The sequence below is a fragment of the Argentina silus genome, assembly GCF_951799395.1.
Source record: "Argentina silus genome assembly, chromosome: 11".
Lineage (NCBI taxonomy): Eukaryota > Metazoa > Chordata > Actinopteri > Argentiniformes > Argentinidae > Argentina > Argentina silus.
In genome coordinates, this window is record NC_139665.1 from 5,915,709 (window position 1) to 5,929,120 (window position 13,412).

At 41.9% G+C, this 13,412-nt stretch overlaps 2 protein-coding genes across 2 annotated transcripts in view; both read right to left on the minus strand.

The window, feature by feature from the left end:
* Window positions 1-56: 56 nt before the first annotated feature.
* On the minus strand, window positions 57-4,263 carry LOC310811814 (uncharacterized protein). Its single transcript, XM_083680121.1, has 5 exons — window positions 4,046-4,263; window positions 3,204-3,441; window positions 2,362-2,462; window positions 1,962-2,052; window positions 57-1,837 (listed from the first exon to the last, which is right to left on the minus strand). The coding sequence occupies exons 1-5, from the start codon at window positions 4,259-4,261 to the stop codon at window positions 285-287; spliced, it is 2,199 nt and encodes a 732-aa protein (XP_083536247.1). The 5' UTR covers window positions 4,262-4,263; the 3' UTR covers window positions 57-284.
* Window positions 4,264-7,788: 3,525 nt separating this feature from the next.
* The window catches only part of exoc3l2b (exocyst complex component 3-like 2b), a 26,451-nt gene continuing 20,827 nt past the window's right edge, over window positions 7,789-13,412 (minus strand). Inside the window, exons 12-13 of the mRNA XM_083680882.1 lie at window positions 12,044-12,165; window positions 7,789-10,539 (exon numbers count right to left, since the gene is read on the minus strand). Coding sequence (XP_083537008.1) covers window positions 10,260-10,539; window positions 12,044-12,165 — 402 coding nt within the window. The 3' untranslated portion in view covers window positions 7,789-10,259. The remainder of the gene's footprint in view (window positions 10,540-12,043; window positions 12,166-13,412) is intronic.

A 13,412-nucleotide genomic window follows, 5' to 3' on the forward strand; every position in this document is an offset into this window, starting at 1 on the left:
TTTGAGCAATATCATGTCATAAGAGTTCAAAAACACGTCAAGACATAATTCACACCTCCTAAAGGGAATTTATTATTTTAACAACAGGATCCAAAGCAAGACAACATAAATCAGTCATGTATCACCCCTCAAAAAGAAGCCAGAAACAGTCTGCACAATTTTTACATCAACCAGCTATGCTCCTCATGTCTAAAGGTGTTTACATTAAATGTGGACATGTGACCCTCCTGTTTATTAAGTTGAAGTCAGCAATGGCCGCAACAGCCTAATGGCAAGCAGCGGTTTCATTTTCTAGCTCTGCTGAATGATTTATGAAATGTATTGGTACAGTTGTGTTTCTTGAAGTGTCTTACGTCAGAAAAACCCTTTCCACATCTCTGGCAAGAATATGGCCTTACTCCTGTGTGGACTTGCATGTGGGCTTTCACATTATTAGGTTGGCTGAATCTTCTCCCACAGACATCACAGCTGTATGGCTTTTCTCCAGTGTGAACAAGTGTGTGTCTCCGAAGGTTGCAGCTATTATTAAAAGACCGGTCACATGTTGCACATTTGAACGGTTTCTCACCTGTATGAGTGCGCTCATGACTTTTAAGAGTCTGTACTAGTTTAAAGCTCTTCTTGCACACGTTGCAGGAATGCTGCCTCTCCACTGTGTGGACCATCTGATGAGTGGCCAAAGCGCCACTCTGTGCGAAAGTCTTCTCACATGTTGGACATTTAAACGGCTTCTCTCCTGTGTGAACTCGTTCATGTATTTTCAGGGTCGACAGGGAATAGAAGCTTTTCAAACAAACTTCACAACTATGAACTTTGTCTCCGCTTTTCGGATTGTACTGGTTGCTGGGAGGCCTTTCCCCAGGGGCCAGGTGCGTCAGCTTGTGATTTCTCATTTGATAGTTGTAGAGAAAAGTCTTCCCGCATAAGTCACACATAAATGGCTTGACGGCACCATGGAGCGCCATGTGAGTTTTCAAGTCGGTGGACTGTCTGTAGGTTCTCCCACACACCTCGCAGCTGTACGGCCTCTCCCCTGTGTGAATCAGACCGTGTCTCATGAGGTTCCCTTGGTGACTGAAACTAGCCTCACACACGTCACATTTGTGTGGCTTCTCTCCCGTGTGAACTGGCATATGTCTGTTCAACCTGTGCTTGGATTGAAATGTTTTATTACACTGCGAGCATTTGATTGAATATTTTCTCGTATGTACGTAACTATGCATTCTAAGCTTCACAGAGCTGCTGAAAGCCTTCCCACAAGTACTGCACAGGTGTGGCTTTTCATCTGAATGATCGCTCTCGTGAATCTCAAGGAACTTTTTTTGTGTGAAACCCTTTCCACAGATGGAACAATTGAATGGTTTCACTTCTGCATGGACAAACATGTGTGATTTCAGAGCTTTCTCCTTGTAGAATATCTTTCCACAAACTTCGCAACTGAAAGCTTTCCTTTCTGTATGAAGCACCATGTGTTTCTGGAGCAGCTTGGAGGTGCGGCATCCTTTGCCACACTGGTCACAAGTGAACGGCCGCTCTCCCGTGTGAACCAGCTTGTGACGTTTCAGCATAATGTTCAGGCTGAACATTTTGTCACACATGTCACATTTGAAGGTTTTCTCCCGTGGCTTCTTTGGTGGAGAGATCATCAATGTTCTAGGGCTACCATTCTCAGTTTTTACTGTCCCGTGTGGAGAAGCGCCGTCAACTGTATTCTCTGAAATCGTAGTTTCAGCATTTCTTGATGAGGGCTCCGTATTCTGCTCATTTATGCTCTCTGTAGGGGGGCCACGCTGGGTCAAAGAACTCTCTCTGGTTGCATGTGCAGCCTCTACCGGACCTATGGATGAGAGGAAATAAATAGTTGTTAAATAAAGTATTTATTCAAGACTCTTGAAGTTTGCATAAATATAGACACAAATGGCTTGAATGAAAGTGTAAAAACCGTTTCTGGGAAACATTACCCTCTCCAATGATGGTTGTTGCCTTCCTTTGACCGTTCTTCTCACTCTTCTGGATGAGAAATGCCCTTGAGCCGTCCTCCCTCATAAAGGTCTGAAACGGAAAAGTCAGTTTCAAAAATAGAAACACGTATTCACTTACAGACTTGAGTGCACACACAGCCACACGTCTGTGTACAGAGAATAAACTAGGAAATGATACGGGTCCTGTCCCTCGCTTACAAGGGAATGGAATCGCTAAGCTTTTCGCTGCCATCTCACATCCGGGTAAAACAGGGAAGGGCACAGAAGGAAACATTTTTTGCAGAATGGAAATGGGGGGTCCTCCGTCTGAATACCGTGTAGGTTAGGTTATTACATGAGCACTATACACGCATTTGTCAAAAGTGTTAAAGAGCTCCACCTGTCCTCGCACAACAACGGGCTGTCCTTGGCCAGCTCTCACTGACGATGACGAGGTCACCCCCGCCTCAGCTCCTCTGATGGTTGAAGATGCAGCCAAATCTAAAACAGGGAAAAGAACAGACTACAATGGGTCAATAATTGATGAGGGAAACATCCTTATGAGCTAATCACTGAGGACCAAGCCTGTAGCCACTTGGCCTCAGGCTTCACCAGATAAGAGCCATACGCACTTACGCCTTAAGTAATGAAACAGTGAAGCATTTTTTCTTCTTTTGTCTCTACACTCCAAATGTTTGGATTTGAAATCAAACAATTATGAGGTTAAAGTAGAGATTCTCAGCTTTTATTTAATGATATTTGTGTACATATAACATCAAATAAAAAGCTGAGAATCTCTACTTTAACATCACAGTAATTGTTTGATTTCAGATCCAAACTTTTGGAGTGTAGAGACAAAAGAAGAAAACATGCTTCACAGTCCCATTACTTACACAGAGCACTGTATATATGATTTTTTGACTTTTTGTGCAACACTGCTGTATGCTTTCAGAATTCATAACTCGTATTCATTTAAACGGTTGAAATTGTCCCCGCTAAAGATTAAGACGAATGTTGAGTTTTTAACATCCCTAAAATAACCTTGTTGGTTGTGTGTGTGTAACCTCTACTTTGATTGCATATCTTGATTGCACTAGGAGAAAAGCTGCTCTCCTCTTGGTTTTTGTTTGCAATTACAGCACCTTTTCCATCTTATCTGCAGATAATGGAATCATCATTTTTGCACGTTGTCACTGATAGATTTAAAACATTGTATGCTTAGCTACTGTGTGTACGTCTTACCTGAGGCTCTGACTACTTGGAGCACACAAATCTCCACTTGGTTATCAAGGGGCTTGATGAGCGCCTCTTGTCTGTCCCGCTTCTCCAAAGTTGTCCCAACTGTTTTTACCAAAGCATCTAGTTTTCTCTTCAAAATTGTATTTTCTTCCAGTACGGCTGAGGAGCAGTCCTTGAATAGTCTGCAGATTTTACGGGTTGCCTCTTTCATGAGCAGTGGCATGACGAAAGAAAGCTGCAGCTGAGGAAGAGAAAAGTAGCTACAATAACACTATTCCAACCATAGACGTGGTCCCACACCAACCCCCCACAAGTCAGGCCAACAGCCAATGCTATTCCAGGAGACAATACCACAATACCTATTCTGAGGTGATTATGACCATAAATATTGAACTTTTTTGTTTTTGTTGCCCCCATCACTCCCATTGATTTTTTCTTAGGCGTGGCTAAAGTTAGCTGAAGTTAGTACAGGCTATTTAAATCACTCTAAACCACGGATTACAGTTTCTCCTGGCCCATAGACTGCTTACAAAGCAAGAAACCATCTGACTTTAAATTGACACATTGTAGTAGAAGATCTAGGTTCCTCCCTTTAGATATTCTCCTCCAATGCTCTTTGAGAAGGAAGCGAGTGGAGGGCGGAGGAGAGGACGCGAAGAATCGAGTTTCTAAACATTGAAAACGGTCCCCCTTCAATCTCGTATGCCATGACTGATCTACAGTTGTCTGGCGTTATGTCCCTTGTGGGCATCTACACATCTTTGTTGCAACTAATACAGATCGTAATCTAGTTGCAAGACATTCATTCACCACACGTAATTATTAAAGCTAACTAGTATAACTACCTTTTTACGTTCCTTCCACTGGCGTAACTCAGTCTCCACTGATAATCTGACGTTTGAGGCAGTGCTAGAGTCTGCTCGGATAGCAGTTGCACAAAATGCGACGGTTGACTCCTCATCGCAACTTTTGTTGATGCTAATTTCTGACGCGACCGTCTCAACTACAAGCGCCAATATTGAAGTTACTTGTGACTGAAAGATGTCGTTGATACTACTCATCGTTGTGTACTAATGAATGACTGGCTCCTTAGCTAATTCGTAAATGTGAGTGCTCTTGGCTTTTAGTCCTCGCCATTAAAACCAAAGATGGTGGATTATGGTAGAAGAACTCCTCCTCGAATCGGCCATCTGTGTTCCGTGAACACCGTTAGCTACTTCCGGTGTATGTAAATGAGGATTTCTTCAACATAAAAGCACTTGTTCAAACATTTACAAATACTAAATATGGATAAAGGAACCACAAATTATATTTAACTTATATCTGGAAATAAATATGTAACCTCTTAATATATTATTTGTTTGAGTAAATAGAAATGTGTCCAGTCCATTATATGTGCCCTTTGTAAAATTACATGAAATTGCACTAATATTTAAATAACAATGATCAAAAATACAAATACAATAAATTGTATATACTTTCTGTTCTGTAATATGTCCTTATTTAATGAAAATATGAGAACATAATGTGATTCCATCACTATCCATTCATCTCTTATCTCGCGCTTTTATTCTGAAGTCGCGAAAACGAAACCGGAAGTTGTTATGTTGGAACTTGTTGCTAAACGTTGTTCACGGTTGTTCAACAGATATCGCAAGCCCCAGCTTTTCGACATCCTGAACCTGTTTTTTCATAATAAAAGTCTGCCACGTTTTGAGGATTCAATACTGATGTTGTGCTGCCATCTAAAGGGGATGTAATTTTCAACAAACATTCAAAAGTTCACGAAAGATGAGGCTATTAAACTGAGATTTCCACTGAGATGTCAGGTTGCTTGAAAAAACGTTTTGATACCATTTATATTTGTAAAGCTACATTACTTCAAAACAAAAATAAACACGTTTTCCATTAAAATGGCGTACAGCCAAACTAGAAACACACTAGAATTCACCAATTCAAGTGAAAACCAACTTTACCACATACACTGTAAACGTGTATGTGGCCTTGGTAGTAGTCATAAACATCAATTCTAAAGGTGTATAAACGACAACTTATAAACCAGTATTTTCAACGTTCCGTTATTTTTTTCAAGAACGGAGTGTGATTGGTATTGAGACATCCTGAGTCACCCTGAGACATTTTGAAGGTTGGGCTTTGGCTGGTATTTTGATTTCAAGTAATACCCACTAACTAATGTACTGTAACACCACTACTATATATAGCCTGGCAGGTATAGCCTACACTACACATACTGTAGCACTGAAATAGCTACCACCACTTGTCCTGTCTGAGTCGTTCGTCCACAACTATGCAGGCGACTACAACAGTTCTCTAGCAGCAGAGGCCTATGTTAGTAAATTAATTAAAATTACTTAATTTCACAGTTTATTAGTCCAACTATTGTTCTTGCTCATACTACTTAACATAGCAATCATGGAATGAGATACCTTGAAAGAAATATCTCATTTATTTAAAAAAGCGCTTTCTAGAATGGAGTGTCCTACCCACACTCGGTTTGCATATAAACATGTTGTTACTGCCAGGGGTGTTCCAGGGGAGTAGACTCATCAATTTTCACCTTTTTGTCTCTGGTGGCTGCCTCTTTGAATTGTGCGCATGCAGAAACACAACAGCTAACTGGGTGTGCTATGGCTTTTTGTAACTCAAAAACTCCCATCCATGGTGAAATGTTGGTTTAGGCCATCATTCTGTGAGCTCCATTGTTACTCTATTGTTACTGCAACTGCTATGGAACTTTCAGAACTCTTGAATAAAAACAACAGGAGACCAGCAGAACACATTGAATGAATGATGCATGAGGCACTCTCTCTTCTATCCCATCGAAACCACTCTTAATCTATATATCTATCCTTCTCTCATCTCTCTATCCTTCCCTCATCTAAAGTAAATGAGAGTTTAAAAGTTTCATGGTTGAGTGACGGAGTCAACTTGACTTTTTCACACATTTTATTTGCAGTATTTTACCCTTGCAAAACAACCATCGTTGAGCAATTCTAATGAATAGGCTTGCAATGTGTTATAGAACCCTTTCAGTGTTTACAAACATTGCCGTCTAAGTAAGATGCGCACATATGTTGGTAGCAAAATACCCCACTCTTAAGTGATGTTTAATAGCGATTACTGGTTGATGAAAACAAGGATTGTGATTGGCCGAAAGGTGTTCAAAGCCTTCATTTAATAACGCTAATGTCACGGTTAAATCACCTGTTATGTTATTCCTATGGCTGCAGTAGATTACTGTATCACATTCCCTTGACAAAGTTTGTAGTTTTCTGAACTATATTTTGCAGGGCAGAAACCACCATAATCTGTCAAAAAAAAAAAAAACTTAAATCATTGTTTTAAGTCTTGCCACAATTTTCTGATTTGTTGTATAACTGCTGTATAAAAACAGTAACACCCTTGAGGCCGTGATTTATCATCAATATTGTCACTTGGTAGGGTTAGGGTTAGTTGCACGCTGCACATCGTACCTAACAACTCCCCCTACCTGTGACAATATTGACGATAAATCACGGCTTCTCTGGCATTATTCCTTAATTGGTGCTGCATTACCTGACCCCACATTACATGGGTATTACATGGTATGAATAGACTGTTATGTCTCCCCCCCCAATGTTACTGTATGTATGTTATGTATGTTCCTGTATGTATGAGTTGTATGTTCTTTCTCCCCTTATGTATGTTTTTCCCACTATGTATGTACATTGTAATCTTTCTCACCATGTAAGTTGAGTGGAGTTCCTTTCACCTTGCTTGGTCACCATTCCTGTTTGTTAGACCCATGTTAGTGCTAAATCACTATGAAGGTTATTAGACATGAAGGAGGAGGACTCACAACACAAATGCTGCTCCTGGGAATAAAAAAGGATACAAGGAAGTTCCATTGGGTTTGCCACCGCTCTGGACAACAGGAAACCTCTGGATAGCCCCTCAAGCATAAGCAAGCAACCGCTTTTACAGTACCTCATTACTCAACATCCCGCCCATCACCCATTACCACACACACACACACACACATGCACACACACGCACACACACACACACACACACACACACACACACACACAAACACGCGCACACAAACACGCGCACACACACACACACACACAAACACACACACACAGTTTTCCTTCGGAAGCCATGCAGGAGCCTCTTCTCTGAAACTCCCCATGAGGCATTTGGGTGGATCGCTGGAAAACAATACAGAAAGGAGTAACAGTAGTGTAACAGAAATAGCAGCACACACAAGGACCATGCTGTATTGTAGCTCTGTGATGGTGGGGTGGGGGGATCAGAGGAGGTTGTTCCTTGATGACTCATCAGCCCCTGGTTAGACCAGGTTGGTGACTCCTTTAGCCCCTGGTTAGGCCAGCGTGCTTGTTCAGGATTAACTCTTCTCTCCCTTCAGTAATTAAATGGTAACACTTCACAATAAGGATACATTAATACACATTACACACTGCAATGTAAGTTGCTTCGGATAAAAGCGTCAGCTAAATGGCATATATTATATATCTAATAGACCATTTAGTGTACTTAAATCAACAATTACTTAATCAACAGGTTCAATATGGATATTATTTCACGCCTTTATTAATATGAACAAATAGTAGATCAAATAGAAAACAAATTATAAAACAAATAGATCAATAGTTGTTGGAGGCATTTCTGTTTGTTGTGATGAAATGCATTATTTACTCCTTGAATGTACAATTGTAATTATTAGTATTATTGAATTATTTGTAATGAGTCAATTATTTCTTTATTAGATTGCATTATGACTTTATTGGTGTGTTGATAGTATGGTAGGCTATGTGGAGCAACATGGAGTCACTTTTTGATGAACTTGGATGTTTTATTTACTGAACCAGTTAACAATCTATTGTGTTTTTGGTATCCTTTTTATTTTCAAAATACATATTTTTTCAAAACAGATCTTTTAAATCATTGGAAATGCGTCTAAATGTGGCATCAACAACCAGGAGCTCGGAGGGCAAATTAAGTCACTGTTGTGAAAGGATTGCCCTCACAATAGTTTATAAGAGTCTTTATTAATAGTGTAACATATATTATTATCATTTATGCTTTGTAAATGCATTACTAAATGATTTATACATGTTAACTACTACATTGATACATGTTTACTAATCTATCCTTATTGTAAAGTGTTACCAGTTACACATTCCTTCAACATTTAAACTTCAGTCCTATCTTCATCAGCCAAGGCACTCATCACAACAATGCCCTATCCTTATATGGCCATTAAAAAGGAGCCACAGTATTTGATCTGTTTTCGTTTATTCTCATTGAATTAACTGATTTATGTACAATTTCAAGGCACAAAGCTTCTTTCATCCAAAATACAGTTGTTGAACTTGTTAGTCGGTGGCCTCGGGGTGAACAGATTACATTTTAGAAATCAGTGTGTGACCAGAACACTTAAAGTCTCCTAGAATCCTGTATATTGGACACCAGTTTGAAAATAGGCCTCATGTTAACAGGAAGAAGTGCAGTATCAATCAATCAATCAATCTCTGAGGATTAAACAATTTCAATTACACCAAGAACCACAAATAAAAGACACTATTATTTGCTTAATTCACACTGGGAAAAGTACACAGCTGAAAATAAACTATTACTTTATCTTGATAATTGTTGTCAGATTTGCTTATTTTAGTCTGGGGCAATTGACAAAACCTAGAGAAAAATATCTAACTGCCTATACATTCATTTGAGTGAGATTTAGAGTTTGACATTGATTACAAGATAATCGAACTGCACTACAATAAATAAGTTCATTGGTTGGTACATAAATAGGCAGTTTTGATTTCATCCACTCCAATCATCTTTTGGGTCGCTCAACATTCATTATCCCATATACATCACACCGTGAAAATAAACCATGAGTTTATCATTCTTTTAAATATAATGAAAATCAGCGTTGAGATGATCAAAATAGTGTAGTACCTTTAGTTTGAGCTTTCATCATGTGCAATTACAAAACAGACTCCAATTTTACTCATATCAACGTCAGTTGAGTGATTGAATATGGTGTTTTGTTTTGATACCAGACAGTGGTCTTGATCAGTAGTACTGGTTGATACCACGTTCCTATGTGATACTTCCAGTCACTCATCATCCAGTATGACGTCTCTCTTAGATTAGGCTGTTTATGTATATTTCCAGTTCCACCAGCACGTGTCAACAAGATTCAGCAATCCACAAGAAAAGTTGACGTGTTGTGCTAGCTTGTCTTTGTAAGCTATTTTCTCTTGATGAAAAAGAAGCATCACTCACAATGGAAACAGATGACAACAGTCATGACATTGTCTTTATCAAGGTGGAGGTGAAAGGTGAAATGTCACAGGAGCAATCTTTCCAATCTTTCCAATCTTTCCAATCTTTCCAATCTTTCCAATCTTTCCGTGTTGTTGTTCTACTTCCTCACGTTGTCGTGCTGTCCAGCCACCATGTGGACGAGGCTGGACAACCAGCTCCAGTAAGTCACCAGAGAGCCTCCAGAGGAGGCCATGTGGCCACAGTGTTTCTCAACCCCAGTCCTTGGGGTCTCTCACTAGGGTTGCACATTTTGTTCTAGCCCAGCACTGACACGCCCGATTCAACACTTGCCGGGCATTTTTAAGTCAAAATGTACGCTGGTGGCCCGTTTTGAAGCAGTCACTTACACTTTCACTTTCAGAAATGTCACTTTCTTTTAGTTTTTTTTGTAAACTAAACACATCTATTGAAAAAAATAAATGAGAATGAATTATATGACTTTCAAAAAATATACACTTTTCAAGGATATTCCAGTACTGGATTTTGTACTGGAATCCAGTGTACCTTAGTGTTTTTCAAGCACCCTTACGGAATCATGTATGCATCACCCAGCATGAACCAGAACAAGCTGGGCTACTTGGTCTGTCTTGCAGCATGTTGGGCTGGTGCACACAAGCCTATCGCTGGGGGGGGGGGGGGTACAAACAAATATGCATCCCGGGAGAGAAAAAGGACCGGAATTGATAAACCACTGCATTAGAGCATGTCGTCATGTGCCTCCCTGACTGGAGCTCTCTTGCGGCGTGGTCGCAGGCTGGTGAGGCAGGAGGAGGCGGTCAGCGCTATGCGGCTGAGGCCCACGTTCAGGCAGTGCACCTCGGACGTGACGGGCACCTCGGAGAAGAGGGCGCGGTCGCGGGACAGCCGCGTCAGGCCATCGCTGTTCTCGATGTCCTTCACGATGTTCAGGATCTCCTGGCGCTCCATCTGCCGAGTCATTCCGCGGATATTCAAGATGGCCGACACGTGTTTCTTCCTGTGAAAAAGAAGGGGAGAGACACAGCTGTAATTTCAGCGTGTTGGGATCAACTCAAGAATAGTGTGTGATGACTCATGTTTTCTTTTGTGTTATCAGGTTGTGTATTGAATGATTTTTGCACTTAGTCATGTGTGGAAATAATGGAACCAAGGCATAACTATTCGATGCCTATGGAAAGCTAAACTCATTTCATGAACTCTTAGACTCTTATTAATCGTATCTGTACCTTACGCCTGCACAAATGATGTGACGGAAAACACCTGACTACCAGAAACACCTGTCAAGCCAATTTTCCAATATTACTGGTTCCCTGAAATAGGAGGACTCTGTATAAAAGGGTTGTAATTTGTACATGGTGAAGCCAATCTGAAAAAATAAAACTGAGAATCTCTACTTTAACCTCATAGTAAGTGTTTGATTTCAAATCCAAACTGTTGGAGTATAGAGTTAAAAGAAGACTAAATGCTTCCTCTTTCCCAACACTTATGGAGGGCATTGTATATGTTACACACACACACACACACACACACACACACACACACACACACACACACACACACACACACACACACACACACACACACACACACACACACACACACACACACAGACACAGAGACGCACACAAAATTAGCAAAACAACTGTCCTTGTTCGAGGGGGCCTGGCCGGTATTACTGTAGATTCGACACCTTGGCACCAGGAAATCTCCCTGCGGGCAGGCAGGAACTTCTCTGAAGCAGTTTCCTTTCTGTGGTAACACAGGCTGAGGGACAGCGCCAGGCCAAACAACCAACAGATACTAACAACAGACCTGGACTGGGGAGGGACAACTCTGTTGCGCTACCTGAGTCAACAGTTGGCTGTCAATTCGGACAGAATGTGTCATATCTAGTATATGAAACATTCTAAGCACTTTGATCTAATATATACTTGATACGATATGATAAATTATCAAACATGGTGTAGCTCAAGTTTTCAACTGGAACTGGAGAACCCCTGAGGTCAAGGTTCAATACATTCTCCATATCCAAGTAAGGATTCAAACAATACATGTAGGTCAGACTCACAAGTGTAAAACGTCTGCTATAAGCCTAGGATCAGTCTTAATTTAGAACACGTCTATCTATTGAGGCTACGCCTGTGTGTGTTCCTATGGGAGTCTTCAGTAGGTGACTGACCTCTCCAGCTGCCACAGCTACTGTGTCACGCCTGGGCAGGATGTCCACTGTTTATGCTTCGTCTTCGGCCCCAGACCCCTTTCATGTGTGCCTGCCTGCCAGCCACGGCCCAAACAGCTTCCCATAAAAATAAGGAAACGACTCAGCTTTTGTTTGTTTTTAACAAGCCCCTGATTCGCCATCCACAATCAAGAGGTGATGGTAGCCGGGTTTTTTTGGTTTCAGCCGACTCGAGCCCTATGCTTCTGGATTGCTGGTGGTGGTCTGTGGTCGAGACGGAAACCTCCAGAATGCAACCATTGTTTCCGGATCTACTCCTTACCGTATGTCAGGGAACTCCCGCACCAAGACCCCCACCTCCATCTGGATAGAGGGAATGTCTTCCAGGAGGATGATCTCAGAGAGGTGTGGGATAGCACTGTCCAGCCATGTGGAGGTGGAGTCCTAGAGGAGGGGGAAAGAGAGAGTGGGTCGATCAGAACAGAACATCTGGAGGGCAAGGTACCGTAACAGCCTAAACACGGGTATTCATGTTCCCTGTGTTTGCTACTTAACAGTGATGGGTAATCTTCGTCCCGAGACTCTCCTGAAGTCCCGAGACGCTCCTAACCCTAACCCTAACCCTGAAGCCTTTCTTAACCATTCACGAATATGAATGATGATTATTTCTTGCTTTGCCAGTCAGCCTATGCTCACACACACCCTTGGTCTTGCTACGACTCCAAATCCTAAAACATGACGTTGGATGACGTGAGCATCCAAGTGACCCAAGTGACCCCGCCCCCCACCGCACCAGCGGTTCATCCTGGTCCTCGACTGAACCTCCACCCCAAAGGGCCGGTCAGGGGCTTCAAAGGCCCCGGGCAGGACGCCATGAACGCTTGCCTGTAAACAAGCCTATCCTGTTGTCCAGCGAGGTGACAAACTGTTGTTTTATCTGGAAAACGGGGCGGAAGCCCCGGGGGGGGAAGGATGGGGAGGGGTGAGGTGAATGCCACCTCACACACAGGGCCTGCCCTCCCATCCATCTCCATCTAGGCTAGAGGACCCTGTTACTCACGTGTCTGAACTCATCCACAGTTCGTTCAGCGCAGATCGCCTACCAGTCAAATGTGATGAATGAGTGTGGAAACACACACACACACACACACACACACACACACACACACACACACACACATGCGCATGCACGCACACATTATCACGCACGCACACACTAACACGCATGCACACACACGCGGTTGCGCCGTGTTTCACAATTGTTTGTCTTATTGTAGCTCTCAAACATAATACAAACATTATTCTTTCTAACCAGATACTTTCTTCAGTAGAAGAACATTGTCTTCTTCAGTTTCAAGGTGTTTCACAGTTTATAGTGGCATAATCAGTCACTCTGTGAATGAGGTTTTTCGATTCGCCAGATCACTGAGAGTCATGTGACTCCTACATGGAGTATGATCAGACGAGTCGTTCGAGAATGACTCACCAGATCACTGAGAGTCATGTGATTCCTACATGGAGTATGATCAGACGAGTCGTTCGAGAATGACTCACCAGATCACTGAGAGTCATGTGATTCCTACATGGAGTATGATCAGACGAGTCGTTTGAGAATGACTCACCAGATCACTGAGAGTCATGTGACTCCTACATGGAGTATGATCAGACGAGTCGTTTGAGAATGACTCACC